Genomic DNA, 16,369 nt, shown 5'->3' with positions numbered 1-16,369 from the left:
GTTCGTGATGATTGAAAGAAAATGGTGGGGTGTGAATTTACATGTGATGTCATGTCCAAACGATAAACTGTATGGTAACTATAAATCTTTTTTTTTTTTATTCATTTTTTTTCCTTGTACACGGGGTGACATGATGCATCTCACACTCTCAGCTATTGCCCTAACCTCAAGTCCCCATTTTGCCATGATACAGAAAAATTATCGCAAACTAAAAATTTATAGATAAAGTAGAAGTTAGAACATTACTCAGCTACAAAAATTTTGCTTAATTTGCAACCCTCCATCTAGTAGAACCTTTTGTTAATGCTGTCTTTGCACATGCCTTATTGGCTACCTTGGACAAAAATAGAAAGACTTTCAAGGAGATAAAGTAGCTTACGTCTCAATGTGAAGCACTAAGTATCTTGTAACTTCCTTCCTTGAATTAAAAGAAATTTCTTTGGGTTAGGTGAAAGACTGACAGTGACAGGTTTGGAGCAGGATCTGAATGTTTTGATTTTGAGTAGAATCAAAGATGCGTTCACACTGAGAGAGATTGATGTGAAGTTAGCACAATTTGAGCTTGGTATGAACACACCCAGGGGTTTAATGTGAACACACCACAGGGGGTATAGGGTGAACACACTGGGAGATCAGTGTGAAGTTGTGAACATTCCAGGATATTAGTGTGAACTCAACAAGAGGTTAGCATGAACTCACAAGTGTGAATATACCAATGTATTGGTGTGAACAATATTCCAATAGGCAATGAAAGCAGATGCTCATTATCAACCTAGATCAATACAAGCGTGACAGTTTAATGCTCGATGAAACCCAATATGACAATATTACCACAAGTGGCATGTGAATCTATATTGATTATGAGATTATTATGACACAATATCTCATGAACAAGGTCAGGTAGGGCATTAAACATGATTGTGTGAGAAGCAATAAAATCATACTCTTTCTATGCCCCTACTTTTACCTTTTGCATATATATGTGACTTTGATTTGGGACATGAATAAATATTAGTACTTGTCCAAATTCCATCTTTTATTTTTTAGTTTGGATGAATTATGGACCTACTGGTAGAACTATCTCATGCAAAAAAACATATCTTTGCATACACTCAGAACCTATCATATAAATGTTAGAAGTCATGATTTCGTCATTGGTTTCATAGAATATTGGTTTTTCATTTTCTAAGTGTATGAATAGCAAGATAAAAAAAGTCTATAAAGAATTATTTGATGACAAAAATCATATCTCTGAAAAGTTGAGTTTGGGCAACAAGTGAAGGAAGTAGCACATGCAAGCACCGGTCAATGTAACTCATTTTTATAAACTTTACCACTGCCATGAATGATGTGGCAATGAGGTACTGTGTTGCTACTGAATAACAACAATTTCAAGTTATGTATTAACCTGCTTTTGAAATGGATTGTTTTATTCTATATTTGTGTGCCATCAACCCCCCCCCCCCTCCCTGATCTATCCCCTCCAATACATGACAGTTGCTCTACAGTGATTTTTCATATCAATTCAGCTCTGAGGATTTTGTAATAATAATAATATAGGGTATTTATATTGCGCACATATCCACCTTGTTAGGTGCTCAAAGCGCTCCTATTTTACCCGGCTAAGCTAGGCGTTCACAGCGCACACAGCTTCTTGAGGAACTACTTCCTACCGGTACCCATTTACCTCACCTGGATTGAGTGCAGCACATTGTGTAATGTTCAGTATTGTGATTGAACCTTCACCCCTTTCTCATTACGCTTTCTAAAACTAGTTTACTGGAAACCAGTTTGGAAGATCGCTTTGCTAGCGTTTCGATTTGATCACCTGAAAGTGCTTTTCAAAATAACTTTACGTAAAGCAGTCTTGTTGCTATGGGAACACTCAGTGGGGTGACATGTTTCGAGCAATATTTGAAACTGCAGCGTAGGCATTCATACAGTGTATGGAATAGCGCACTCGAAATGTGCGGAGATCGCTTTCCGAAGAATGGTTGTGTCTTCACGCTAAAACCAGTTTAATGAGGCAAAGTGATCTTGAAAACTACATCGCAAGGTGGTTTTCTGAACTGGTTTTGAAGATCGCTTCCAAGACCACTTCGACCGTTCTCACTACCGTCCTAAAACTAGTTTCCACTAAACTAGTTTTAGGACGGTAGTGAGAACGGTGTCTTGGACTATCACTGCCGTTTTTGTGTTTGATATGAAATGTAATGCTGCAAGGCTGCAATGATGTTGGGAATTGTTTGAATTGAAAAAATCATCACAAATTAGAGTGGGTGTGAGTTTTAATGAGCATCATGAATTTCATGTTTGGAAGATGAAATAGTTTTCTTTAAATCAAGTTCTCTATTTAGTTTTGCAGAATATATTTCCTTTTCTCCACAGACCACTTCCAATGTTGCCTGGCAACCCTCCAAGCTCTCCCTCCCATGGTGCAACAGGAGCATTATCAAGTAGCGTTCAACCTCCACCCAGAACCAAGCCAGCTCTTACCGTCAATATACCATCGCAACAAGGTGAGATTGTAAAAAGGGGACTTAGCAATAATAATTATTATCCGTACTGAAAAGAACTTGATTCTCTAATAATAAATTAATATAAACCAATAACCCAATATGATAAAATGTTTAACCTTTGTTTTGCAGGCTTTTGTACCGTTTTTGCCAGAATACTGCAGCTTCATGGAAATGATAATTTATACCAAAATCTTTTAGTCGTATTAAGTAACTTCACATGTCCATTTTCAGAGTTGGCATCCCTGCATATTAATTTTCATTTTCAAATCTTTTCTAAAGTTGAGTGAGAGTATTTCAGTGGATATGAATATATAAAGCATTCACACCCATCATCATGCTTCCTTGATAGAGAACCCTCCTCCACCCTTTATAGTTGAGTAGCCCATCACCCTCCTTTAAATTAAAAGAAATCCCTTTATCCCCATCACAGACGTGAATACCTTCTATATTGTCATACATCAGTCATCAGAGTAAGGCTATTGCCCATGAAGGTTAAAATCAGATCCAAATAGAATATCTTCCCCTCTGAATCACTGAATGTGCAATGGCCCAGAGATTCTAGGGGCACTCCAGTCTTTAATAGCAATTCCAAAATAAGTTGGAAATTGGTCATCAAGTAGTTAATGGATCAGTTAAGTTTCACCTGATGCTCATATCACATAGGCATCTAGACCTTTATTTATCTTGGGCTACTTGCTATCTCTAGTTACTGCTGCTGCTACTCTTCTCTATTCCCCTATCTCTACTGTAATAAGAATTACTTTCATTTTCCCTACCGGTGTTTCTTAGTTTAAGTCCAAAATTCATCATATGTCTTGATATTTATTCAAAATTTACAAATGAAAACTGGTCTGCTTGATGTAACAGAATGTATAAATTAATCGGATGTTGTTAGCCTGTTGCCTGTAGGATTATCGTTGTCCTTGTACAAAGTCTATGGGAATTATAGAATTCTTTTATTCAGTAGGTTATTGATTTTTCTCTCAATTGCAAATTTGCAACTGATGTTCCATTGTTTCTTGCTCCATCCCTTAGTCTCATTTTACTGCTTGTCTGACATCAGCTCAGTCTCCCAATCATCTCAGATTCATCCTTCAATCTATCTCAAGGATATTAACCTCCTTCATTTATTTTCTTATTTAACTTGTTTACTTCCCTCTTAATGTTACACCATAGTGATATTTATAACATCCTCATTTCTTTTCACCTCAGATGTTTTTCTTCTGCATCAAGAGAGGGTGGATTATTAGGGCCTAACTTTTTCAATGGTTGAATATCTACGTCATACAACTCAAGTTTCAGTTGCGTAGGAAAAATCGAATGAAATAAAAACTTTAAATGTATATCTCCATTATTCATCGACAAATCTTTGCCAAAGCTTCAGAAATGTTTCTTTTATTTTCTTGACTTTTATCAAAATTAAACTAACATCAGGGTGAACTTCGCCTTCAATCTTTTAATCTTTGGTGTTCAAAATGTATTGATTATATCTTAGTGTGATTATTGTCATTGAGGTAGGTTTAAAGCTTATTTTGCAAATATCAAGACTATGATCTATTTATGCATAAGATATAGCCAAACTGGAACTATAGAGTTGAAAAAAATAATTTAGCACTTAAAAATGTCTTGCTTTTCGCCGTAAGCCTGCATGCACCTAACTTAATAGGCATATGTATTGATTGCTTTGCAGCGAACTTAACCAACGGTGCCTCAAGAAGTCCACAGACACCAGAGACCTCTACAGGTGGGCAGTCATCAAGCCGAGATGCTACCCCACCAGGTAGTCCACCTCCTCAAGTACCCCCAAGAAGGCATCATGAGCTCAATAGGAGTCTGTCGTTAAGCAACGACGCAGAACCAGTCACTCAGAGGATAGGTAAATATTGCATTGTTCAGGACGTCAACATGTAATTAACAAAGTGTCAAAGATGATTCTAAAATAGGTATATTTTAATATTTACAGTTTCTCAAATTGACATTTATATTGTTATAATTTATGTTATGAATTGGCTTTGTAATTACAAGGACTTGTATTCTATTTCTCCCTGCTGTCTCTGGCGGCGTCTGTGTATATATGTCTGTCGCTCTGTGTACCAATCTACCATTCTCTATTCATTAATTTATGTTTCTCTAATGCATTACAAATTTGAACAGCAAATTTGCAATTTATAGATCAATCTTAACTATATCTAGTTGATTTCAACATTCTCTTGCAAAAAAAAAGAACAGCAGTCAATGGCAAATTGCAAATTCACTCTTAATTGCAAGAGCTATGACTGATTTGCCCCTAAAATTTGTTGCAATGCTCCTTACATATCTGATATCAACATGTGGAAGAGCCGTGGTGTAGTGGTTCTGACTCTCGCCATGTAAAAAGAGGGTCGTGTGTTCGAATCCCACCGCGGTCTAGCATCCTTTGGCAAGGTGTTAATCCACACTTTGCCACTCTCGACCTAGGTGCTAAATGGGTATCCGGTAGGATGCGAAAGTTGTATGTTTGAATTTGCCAGCGCCATTATGAGGCTGCGATGAATGCAAGGAATGCTCCCCAGGGAGTGGAAATTGTGCACTTTTCGTGCAGGATTATAATGAACCCAATGACCGGGGTAATGATATGCTGTAAAGCGCTTTGAGCCATTATGGGAAAAGCACTATATAAAAACTTGCTATTATTATTATGTCTAATATTCCTATCTCAGGACATCTTTTTCTATCCATCCATCCGTCATTAGTCCAATCATCTCTCAAGCCAAAGATTATATTAGATCTATATGCATTCCATAATTAATTATGTGTATCTTGCTCTGTTAGTGTTGAATGCTGTAGCTGGCAATCACTTTGACTCATTTGCTAAGGTGATAAGAGAAAGTTCTGTTCTACCTATTTATATAGAAGCCATTTTGTTCTCAGAGTGATGTATGTGCAAACGGAGAGTGATACAGGTCAAAATTCATCTTTTAGAAGCAGGGATTGAGTGAGTGGGTGTCATGAGAATGGGTCACATGATTAAGGGATCTGCATAAAGATTGGCTCGTTTTAATGGTGCATAGCCTGGAGCATTTAGAAAAGCCTAGTTATATGGAGAATCAAGGGTTGACTTTGCTAGTTATATTTCAGACTAATATCAATTGATCCACTTCAAAGGTTATGGTAATTATCTTACTCTATGATTTTATTGAGACAGAGAGACCAAGAGTATGTATTGTTTAGTGTCATGGGGGTAGATGGAATGGTCAGCACCATATTGCCCCCCCCCCCATTTTGTGACATTGTGCAGTGAACTGAAGCTTAGTACAGAGTGTTGTAAATTGTATACATAGCTATAATTTTTGTTGTGCAGTGGCTTGATGGGTAATTGAATTAATTTCTACTTTTCACTTGATTTTTTGCGTCTTCTGGGTCTATATATTTGTGTTACTGTTACTGTTGGATACCAGGTTGAAAGATTTTGGTGGCCGAGTTGATGAAAATTATGTTGACTTAAAGGAGAATGAAACCCTTGAAACCAGCTGAATCCATATCAAAGAGAAAATCAAAGAAACATATTGTTGAAAGTTTGAGGAAGATTGAATGAATAATAAGAAAGTTATGAGTATTCGAATATTGAGATCACTAGTGCCATGTAGATCCTCCAAACGGCAATGCGACCAAGATCTGTGATATCACACACGTACAACTCCCTCATTACTTTAGTACTTATTTCACTTATATTCTCACTTTTATAGAGTCTATCACAAGGTGAGGTGTTCTCTTTATGAGATGACAAGTACAGAAGTTTCACAACATTATATCATTGATGAATCGTTTGTCATATGATTAGAATGAGCAAAAAGAGATGTTTTGGGGTATATTTTCAGTGTCCAAATGGGAGAGTTGTACGTGTGTGACATCACAGATCTTGGTCGCATTGCCAATGGGAGGATCTCCATAGCATTAGTGATCTCGACATTCAAATGCTCATAACTCTTTTATTGCTAATCCTATTTTACTCAAAGTTTTGTTGATCTTATTCTTTGATTTTTCTGCTTTCACAAAAGCTAACTTGCTCCAAGAGTTTCATTCTCCTTTAAATTACACAGACATAATCTGTAAAGTACTTAGTTTGTTTTACCTCATAGCAAATGCAGTATAGCTTACCATAGTATAGTTATGATGAGAAAATTCATATCTTAAGTGCACAAATGCATATAGCCCAAGTTTTTCTGAACTACAATTGTACCTCTCATTTAATTTGGTTCATGTTTTAATTCACATGAATTTACTATCAGAATAGATGTGACATTATTGCAATTCTTCAAATTGGCGCTGTATCTGGTTCATTTTTATCTTATTCCTCTACCCCAGAAGTGCCTCCACCTCAGAATACTACCACCACTGCTGAGACCAACCAGGATGAACACCCCTTGAGCCATTATCCCTGGTTCCATGGTACCCTCTCAAGGATAGATGCTGCCCAGCTGGTCTTACAAGGAGGCCCTCTACGGCATGGTGTATTCCTGGTACGGCAGAGTGAGACAAGGAGAGGCGAGTGTGTTCTTACCTTCAACTTCCATGGAAGGCCAAAGGTAGGTAGTCTTGGGCTGGGCCAGTCAGATGAAATCTGTCTGTTTGGAGGAGTTGTCAACCATTTTTTACTCTTTTTTTGTTGTTTCTCATACACAGATGGCTAGCCATCTTGCATACCTGTGAACGACCTATGCCCTTTAGGCTCAATGTATTATTCCCCTAAAAATGGGGTTCTGATTTTTTTATGACTCCTATTTTTTTAAAGAAAATTTCACAGAATGTGATGTTGATTTCTGATTATTTTCATAACTTCAATCATTCCTAGGCTTATATTTTGACAAAAAATGTTATATTAATGGTAAAAATTAAGAAGTAATGTAGTTCCAAGGCTGGGCAGGGAATTACATGATTCGTGGGCTACATTCTAGCAAGATTTAACTGAGTTAAAAATCACCCTTGAAAACACAGTTGCTTTGCCATATTTAACCATTCACCATATTATGCTCAGACAGTTTGCTGTGCTTCATATTCATCAAAAAGATTACATCATGTTTAATAACCCTATGTCTACAGGAATCATTTGATCCCTCTACAAAGCCTATGGGAATAGCAGAATGTAGTCATTAATAGGTTAAATACTGTGTGTTAGTTGAAGCATGAATTCAAGTCGTACCTAAGATGGTACATCATTCTGATTGGTGTTGCCATATCCTAAGGATATTTTCCTTAATTTGAATTGAAAGATGACTCCTTCATGTTTTGAAATGAGATCCACTTTGCTAACTGCTCTAATATCACCTTATGTAGGCATCCTGCATGCTTTAATGTTGAATGTTCAATCAGAGGATATCATAGTCAAGTTCAACAAAGTTTGAGATAACCCATTTGGATGGTACTTGATCTCAGCCATCTAGTGTTCCAGTGTGGGTCACACTTACAATGTGGGTTAGTTGAACAGCAATGCTGCTGTCGAATGAAACATCTACTTCATTGCCACCCCCCCCCCAAAAAAAAAAAATAATAATATTAGTAATAAATGAATAAAATTAATAAATAAATGAAAAATAATAAGAAGAGACCCCTTAAAGTGAAATTTTTTTTTCAAGCGACACTAGATACTAAAAAGGAAAAATTCCATTAAGGATAAGATTTTCACTCAAACATGATTGCTGAATAACAGATGTACATGATGAATATCTGTTCTTGATATTTCTTGCAAGGTTGTAGTGAAATATGATATCATGCAATCTACAATGAGTAATGCAGTCATCATGTAAACATTATGAGCAGTTTTTACCTCAACCTTTCCCCCTGTTTGCCAGCTGAACCACTTGTATGAGTCAGATTACCTCTTGTGAATTATACCCTATTACTAGCCCCCTTTTATGAAAATTCTCTGACATGATACGATATAATTGAATGAAATGTATGTTTTATAAATCCATTCTTCCAGCCCATTCAATACTTCCAGATTTAAGTATAATTACTTGATAATTGATCCTACTTTATATCTGTAACAGTGGCCGAGAAAGCATTTTTTTCATATCAATGCCATGATTTCCATTTTCTCAAATACTTAACAGTATGATGCTTCTTTAAAATGATGTGAGATAGACCTTAGAGGTACATCAAAGTAAATGATACAATTGAATTAAACATTATTTGTGAAGGTTGGCCTTGTTTTACATCAAGGTCAGACACAGGGCAAGCAAGTGCCTTACCCCTTTTCACATTTGGTTCTTTCTCAAGAGATGCCAGTTTGAAGATGACTCCTGATTTCATCTTGATCTTTTTTCCAAAATGTAACCATTTGAGAATTGAGTCATTGATTAGGTTCATCCATTGCCTTTTATTCAAACTGCTGCACGTTTTTAATTTAACTTTCAAACTTAGAGGTAGTAGTAATAAAGGAACATCTTTTATTTGTTGGAACTTGGTGGTACCTGTACATAGCCTCTGGGAATTGATGAATTCATTAGTCAAAGGATCAAATTCTAGATTGTATTCATATGGAAAGTTAAACTTCAACCTTAGATTAATCCAAGATTTTTATTTCAGCAGCCAAATGTTACACAAATCTCTTCTATAAGTAGACATCCAATGTATCATTGATTTTGGAATTTTATAATTTGGTACTTGACTACTTTAAACAAGAGAGAAATATAATAAAGTTTTCTTAGAAATAGAATTAAGGTTTCTTTGGCATGGAATCAGTCTAGATGCCCCCCCCCCCACCTCTACCCTCAAAGTTATCACACACACACACACAAACAAACATATAGTTAAAAGGGCCAGTAAAACAAATGTCTACAATGAGTAGCCATTAAAAAACAAAATCTTGATTGGTACAAATATCTCGTTTGAATAAAATGTGACAACAAAAATTCACAGGCTTTGTCGTTTTGTGATAATTTCAAACCTTTGTTGTAACACTGTGAAAATGCTGCTTTAAATTTTGATACAATTTTTTTTTTTAAATGAGCAATCATTCTTCATTGTCTTTTTGGCTCATGGTATTTACACTAATATTAATGTTTGCACATCTTGAATGTATACAAATATTATAATTAACTTCAATAATTTTACAACAGATGGCAGAGATTGCAAAGAAATTTCTTTCTAGTAATCTAAAATGACTAGTGTATTTTCCCTGAGAAATGACTTTGAGTTGAAAAGATGGTTCTAAAGCAATGGAGGAGGTTTTAATCTCAATAACCTTCTCATATGTCACCTATGGCTTCTTTCCATAATCCTGCTTGGATATCATTACCTGGCTTGCCAGAGATATATGCTCCCTAGTCTGATGCAATAACAAGCATATCTGACGAGATATCATTGGCGATAAGAATTGACAGTGGCTGGCTGATTATACTTGAAAAAAAAAGGCCAAACGTTTGCAGGCACCTGATTGAAGGGGGTGTATCAGGACTTCTTTTTTGTAAAGAGGAGAGATATGTGCATATATTACATGCCCCTACCCCCCCCCCCTAAATGAAAACACTAACAACAGTAAAACCCACCATTGAAGTGAGAAATATTTAATCATTAAAAATTTGGTACAAATATATACATGTAAAATGGTAAACTGTTTGTAAATATGATGGACATTGGTACTTATGTACAAAATAAAGGGATATTTATTCCTCACATTAAACAGGATTAATACTATTTGGGGCTCTTTGACTCTCAAATTTGAGGTTTTTCAGACAAAAATTATTAGTTTAATTACATTTGTATGCATATAAGACAGCTTGGTTGTTATCACAGCAAGTATATACAGGAAACTGATACCTTCTCTAAAACTAGACAAGTCCATTATTCTATGAAGTCGGAAGGCAAAACTTGTTTTCCTGGTATTTCCACCAAAAGGAAACAATATCCCTTTATGTTTTGTTAGTTTGCTGTCATTGGGGTTTTCTGCAATAATATTTACACAATTAAAAATTCAGAATCCAATATCTCTCTTCATAATATAAAGCATTTCATTCTTCTTACTTTGTTAATTTTTTAATGTATTAATTTTTTTTTAGGTGTTAGTTTGGTTGATATACATGTACATTTATATATTCATTTCCCCCAAAAAATATATGAAAAAATAACAAACATTTATACAAACTTAATTATAGAAAAATGTAGAATTTGAGAACTGAGTCACATTAATTGTTGTTCATAGTGTTTAATATTCTCTGTTCCAGTAGTTCAAGTCACAGTAAAAAAAACTCAGGGAGTATACCCAAGAAATATTCAAACAGGCACGGTTGACTTGCTGATGACTAACTTGATCCCGGATGAGAATTTTTCAGTGCAAGATCCTTAATTGAAGGAGCATGGCCATTGAGTTGGTTCAGGACTGTAGGTTCAAGGATAGAGGAAAGAAAAACTGCACACTTTTTGGCAAATGTCTTGGATGCATTCCAATGACTGTACACCATGTGATGAGGGTAGTCTAGGTTCCAGGCTGGGTCTTTCTACCACCCCACCCTAACATTAAAATGAACTCAGATCTAGGCTTGTTGGATGAGTTCTCCCCTACCACATCCACCTGAACCTAATGATAGGAACTGAGTTAGGAGATGGCTTTAAATATGAGCCCCCCCCCCATTTTCTCCCAAACATATTAAAAGGAACTGGGTTCTTGGCTGATGGGATGAGTTGACCCTATTACCTCTGTCCAAACCTTTGAAATTGAACTGAGTTTAAAGCTAGTTGAAATAGTTTACCCCACCCAACATATGAAAATCAACTGAGTTATAGGAAGATTGAATGAAACTTTTAAAGTTCGAAGCAAGTTGAATGTGTTGTCCCCATCCCGGGGGGGGGGGGGGGGCACTCAGTATATAATGCATAATGTGCCGCGGAGGGGACCCCCATTTTTACACCCAAATTTTTGTTCCAAGGCATAGCATTTTTGTCTTAATGAGAAAAAGAACAAAGAAAGCCGCTCCAAAGCATAGCATTTTCTTCTTATCGAGGAAAAAGAAGATAGAAATCCGCTCCAAAGCTTTGCATATTTTCCGTTACGCCGTTCCGGCCGTATTGATCTGCTACAATGAGCCGCAATTTTGGTGAAAAGCGGCCGCAAAGCGCTTTCCGACCATTGCCTCTGCGCTAGCGCACCCGGCACCCGTGCCGCCGGGCTAGCTGCATGCACGTATGCCCGTTCCAGAGATGTGAATACACACTCACACGCAGGCGACCCGTTCCAAGGACCCCCGTTTTCACAAACATTTGTAGTTCCGAAGCCCGTTTCGAGGACCCTCCTTTTTACATTAAGCCCGCTCCAATGCCCCCGTTTTTCGTCTTGCCCGCGGCACAGACCTACTACTTTTTTAGTCAAGTACCCCCCCCCCCCCCCCCCCCCCCCCGGGTCCCCATCTCCCCACCCAAAGCCCATTAAAAGAAAGAGTTATTAGATGATCGATTGATCTTCTCTACCACCCCAGTAAATTGAATTCTATGACTCTATTAAGGTCTAATGTGATATGATTTTAATTCAGCTTTATTCAATGTAAGTTGTCTGTCAGGAATGCTTAGTAAGGCATAAGGGGCTATCATAGGGAAAAGGAGGGTTCAACTTTCCTATTATCACTATCAGAGGACTAACCCTACAGCCCACATACATGCATACTAGTGAAATGATGTATCAGACTAGGTATTTTTAGTGGTAGTATAGGCCTACATTTAGCCTAGTGCATGTATAAGGTTATTTTTACTCGTATTACAAACTTTAATCATTTGATTGTGTGTTAAAACATTTAGAGTGAGGGCAACAAATTAATTTGACTTTGAAATCAGGCTAGTACAATGAATGCCTTGGCAGTCGGTATATCCAGTTGTCATGACCTAAATTACTATGCCAACAAGAGAAAGGATTTACATATCAACTATAAACCTCACTGGATGACATTCTGATTAGTTCAATCTGGAATAAGTCCAGATTTGTTATGGAATACTAGACTTCATCTTCCTCACATATTCATGACATTGATGATCTCCAAAAAGTTTATTGAAAATAATTTAGTTTCAATATGTAGGCCTACTTATTTTATCATGTTGTTCATACTATTTTGTTACAAAGTCAATATATTGCCGGATAACGTCTTTACATGGTAAATAGATATGCGACAGGCGCTCTATAAAAGTGTGTAATAAAAAGTTCCTTATTTCAATCAATGTGTGTCTACATTTTGTTGAGAAAGAGACAAGAGACTTTCAAAACCTGAGTTTGTTTCCTTTTTTTTTTGTTGTATGAAGGAAACCAAGATTTTCATCTACTTGCAATTGAGACCTCGCAATAAGGAAGCAAAATATTTAATTTCACTTGCTTTTTTTAGTAAAGCAACTGTAATACAAATAAATTTCATTTTCAATCAATCCTTTTCCCTTCCTTGTATTCTAACTATGAGTTAATTTTGCTAGATTTAGATTGTGAGGAAAGAATTGTTTTTTTTTAAGTTAGTGTGCAAATTTCATATTTTCTGATTTCTGCCATTTTCAAGTCTTATTATAAGTTGATTATGACCCAAACGTAGCTGAATAGTTTCATCTTGATATTGATATTGTATGTGTGTGTTAAGAGCTGTAATGGGTTTAACTTTGAAACTGTAACCCCTTCCATTTCATATTTTATAATAACCTCAGCCTCACCATTAATGGCTAAATGAAAATGGTTAAAACTAATGATGCAGGGAAGTTTTATAACTGAACCATTATTTCTTCTTATACGACATGCAATTCTCACTGTGAGTGTGAGTTGCATTTTGCTGGTGAGCAGGGAAAGTTGTGTAAAGCTCTTAAAAAGAAACTCCTTCTTTCTTGAGTAATGGATGTTGTATAATTCACCATATTTCCCTATTGATTTGTGTCTTCACAGCACCTGCGGTTAACCCTTGACCCTGACAACCGTTGCAAGGTGACACACATGTGGTTTGAGTCCATCTTTGAGATGCTGGATCACTTCCGCATGCATCCGATCCCACTGGATAGTCGTGATGGCACCTCCCAGCCGGATGTCACCCTCACTGAGTTTGTACCTAACTCACAGTCTCTTAGCACCCCTAGTACACCCCTCACGCCGGACCTCCCCATTGACATGGAGTCGGGGATTCCCCACTCAGAATTCATGGACATACCTAATGCCTTTGAGATGGCGGTGTCGGATCCATCTTCCGCAGGACGTCTGAGCTCACATTCATCGTTAGAACGGCAGAACGGCCAGCATGCCTCACACAAAGCAGTGCGGAACCAGTATTCATTTGTATAAGAAGAGAGAGAGAGAGAGAGTGAGTGAGTGATGATGATGACGACGACGATGATGATGATGATGATGATGATGATGATGATGATGATGATGATGATGATGATGATGATGGAGAGAGAGGGAGGGAGAAAGAGATAAAGAGGAACAAAGTGACCAAGCAAAAGAGATGGATTGCAAGGGGAGAAGAAGGTAAATTCAATTATCAGAAGATATTTTATCTTGGTTGTGAATTGACATTGTACCACTGTTCAAGAGTATATTTCTATTTGTATCATACACCTACAATGCAGATAACTGTTATTTGTAAGCAAATGTATATTTAGATATGGAAGAGATATTTGTAAAATATAAATATATATATATAAATATATTCTCACAGATATTTTGGGACATGGCACAGATACCAGCTGCTATTGAACAGTGTATCACTTTCTTTTTTTATGATATATCAGATTACATGACATGTACCTTAATCCACTTGGGACAATGAATTACGCTGATCTTTTATTCTCCAAATAGCAACAGCACTATATCTCTCCTATTTCTTTATTCTTTTGCACTGTTTATTGACATGGTATGAATGAAAATTGATAACAGTTTGGAAGTTAGAAATTTGCCATTGATTATTTTAGTGTGGATTCTTCTTTAAATATTTATAACTTCAAACGACTCAGCCGTACAACAGAATTACCTGACAAAAGAGAAATGGGTATAGTGTTATATATAAGTTTGTATTCTCCCTTCACATATAAATTGTCTGATATCTTCCTGAAAATGTTTTGGATCAAACCACAAAATGTGGCCACATTCTCCTAATCTTTTCGAAGGATTTTGTATTACAGAGAATACACAGTCCAACAATAATTAACATTGGATATAGATAAACTGCATTGAGAGAAAAAAAATATGTACTTTATTCATCATGTGTATGTGTGTGCAAAATTTATTGTTTTAAGTAGGAAAAATTTGTTCTTACAAAAATCAGGTTCATATCACTTCAGACTATTTCCTTGGTCTAATGACAACACTCTGAAGCTAATATTTGTTTGCATATTATTTCGTATACATATATGTTGGGACAAATGTGTGTGAATGCTTTTCAGAAATTGAAATCAGTATCTCTTTTGCTTCATATTGCTCGAGTGATAGGTTTGATGAAGACTTTCAATGTATTTAACAAATACTTGTGTTTCAAATAGTTGACACATTTTGAGCAATTTTAAAGGAAGATTATTCCTTTACCACCCACCACTATCTATTCATTTCATCCAGATAACTTTCAAGCAAACTTTATTTTCCTCATTAAAAAGTTACATACTTCACAAATTCAACAAATCTCATCTTTTCTGTCTCATTTGGAATAAAGAAAAAGGTTTCGCTCTGCCACTATATGAAAGCTAGAAATAATATGCTGACATAAAACAAAATCTTATGAGAAACAAAACAACATTTGATATCCTTCATTAGAAATGATAAACAGTCATGTACAGGAACTGTTATGAAAATAATCATGATCTTATTCTTAATAATGAAATGATGGAATGGTACATGTTTATACTGGTACTGTCATTTAACATGACTACCTATGATAGTCAATTTCACTCACACTTTGGTAGTATGTTTATCTCTGTAGCTTGATACATATGGCTTTTACAAACCATCAATCTTTTCTTTTGCAATATAGATTTGTAATTGTTGGTGTGTCGTGGTCTTGTGATTCTGTTGCCTTTGAAACAGAGGGTTGTGGTTTCGAATCCTAGCCATGGTGTGTTTTCCTTCAGCAAGAAATTTATCCACACTGTGCTGCACTCGACCCAGGTGAGGTGAATGGATACCCGGCAGGAGTAATTCCTTGCATGCACTGAGCGCCGGTGATGGTAGCTCCATCCATCCATATCCATATTCTATTTAGGTTGAGCTGAAGCCGGGGTAATAATAGCAGCGCTTTGTATCCTCAGGCAAAAAGCGCTTTATAAGTCCAGCTTTTATTTTTATTATTAAAATCATTGACAAAAGGGTAATTTTCACGAGAAACTGATAGACAAGGAATATTTGTTGTTTATATATTTGTAATTGAAAGCTTGAAATTGCATACATTGCATATTATAAATATATATTTTCAGCTGAAACTTTGCTGCCATGATGGACATGAGCAAGAACCAAGCCCATAATGACCTTGTTGTGAACTTCAATAATGAAAGTTTCAACACACATTTATTGTTCTTATATGTGGTTTGATCACACTTGGTTAGGAGTATTTTTTTACATTCCAGTTGAACAAATATTTTTCATTGGTATCCAGCTTCTACTTCACATTTGGAAACACTTCTGCCTGTGTAAATATCTAAATGTTAGCCTCAATTTTAATCCATATTGCACCATGTATGATAAATCAACTTCGAAAGTCTTTTGTTCTTTCAAGTTATTTCACTCAATCACATTTTTATTCCTTAAATTGGCATCAATTTTCGCTGTTGATACTTGTTTGGCTGCCACAAACTTCCCGGTAATCTGGGGAGCATTACATTAAATTTCCAGCTATTGTTATAAGCTACTAGAAATGCTTGCCTCTGATTGGCTAAGA

The 16,369-nt window shown here is 36.2% G+C and overlaps 1 protein-coding gene across 2 annotated transcripts; it reads left to right on the top strand.

The window, feature by feature from the left end:
* Positions 1-2,359: 2,359 nt before the first annotated feature.
* Positions 2,360-13,966, top strand: LOC129254832 (SH2B adapter protein 1-like). Of its 2 annotated transcripts, none has more exons than XM_054893366.2 (4): positions 2,360-2,519; positions 4,210-4,395; positions 6,864-7,084; positions 13,399-13,966. In XM_054893366.2, the coding sequence occupies exons 1-4, from the start codon at positions 2,399-2,401 to the stop codon at positions 13,786-13,788; spliced, it is 918 nt and encodes a 305-aa protein (XP_054749341.1). In that variant the 5' UTR covers positions 2,360-2,398; the 3' UTR covers positions 13,789-13,966. The 2 variants fall into 2 exon arrangements, with proteins under 2 accessions (XP_054749341.1, XP_054749342.1); XM_054893367.2 differs by having other exon boundaries at positions 6,867-7,084; positions 13,399-13,885.
* Positions 13,967-16,369: the final 2,403 nt, after the last annotated feature.

The sequence above is a fragment of the Lytechinus pictus genome, chromosome 2 (assembly GCF_037042905.1).
Source record: "Lytechinus pictus isolate F3 Inbred chromosome 2, Lp3.0, whole genome shotgun sequence".
In the NCBI taxonomy this organism is placed as follows: Eukaryota; Metazoa; Echinodermata; class Echinoidea; order Temnopleuroida; family Toxopneustidae; genus Lytechinus; species Lytechinus pictus.
Note: the sequence above shows the minus strand (reverse complement) of the source record. Positions and strands in the feature narration are given on the sequence as shown.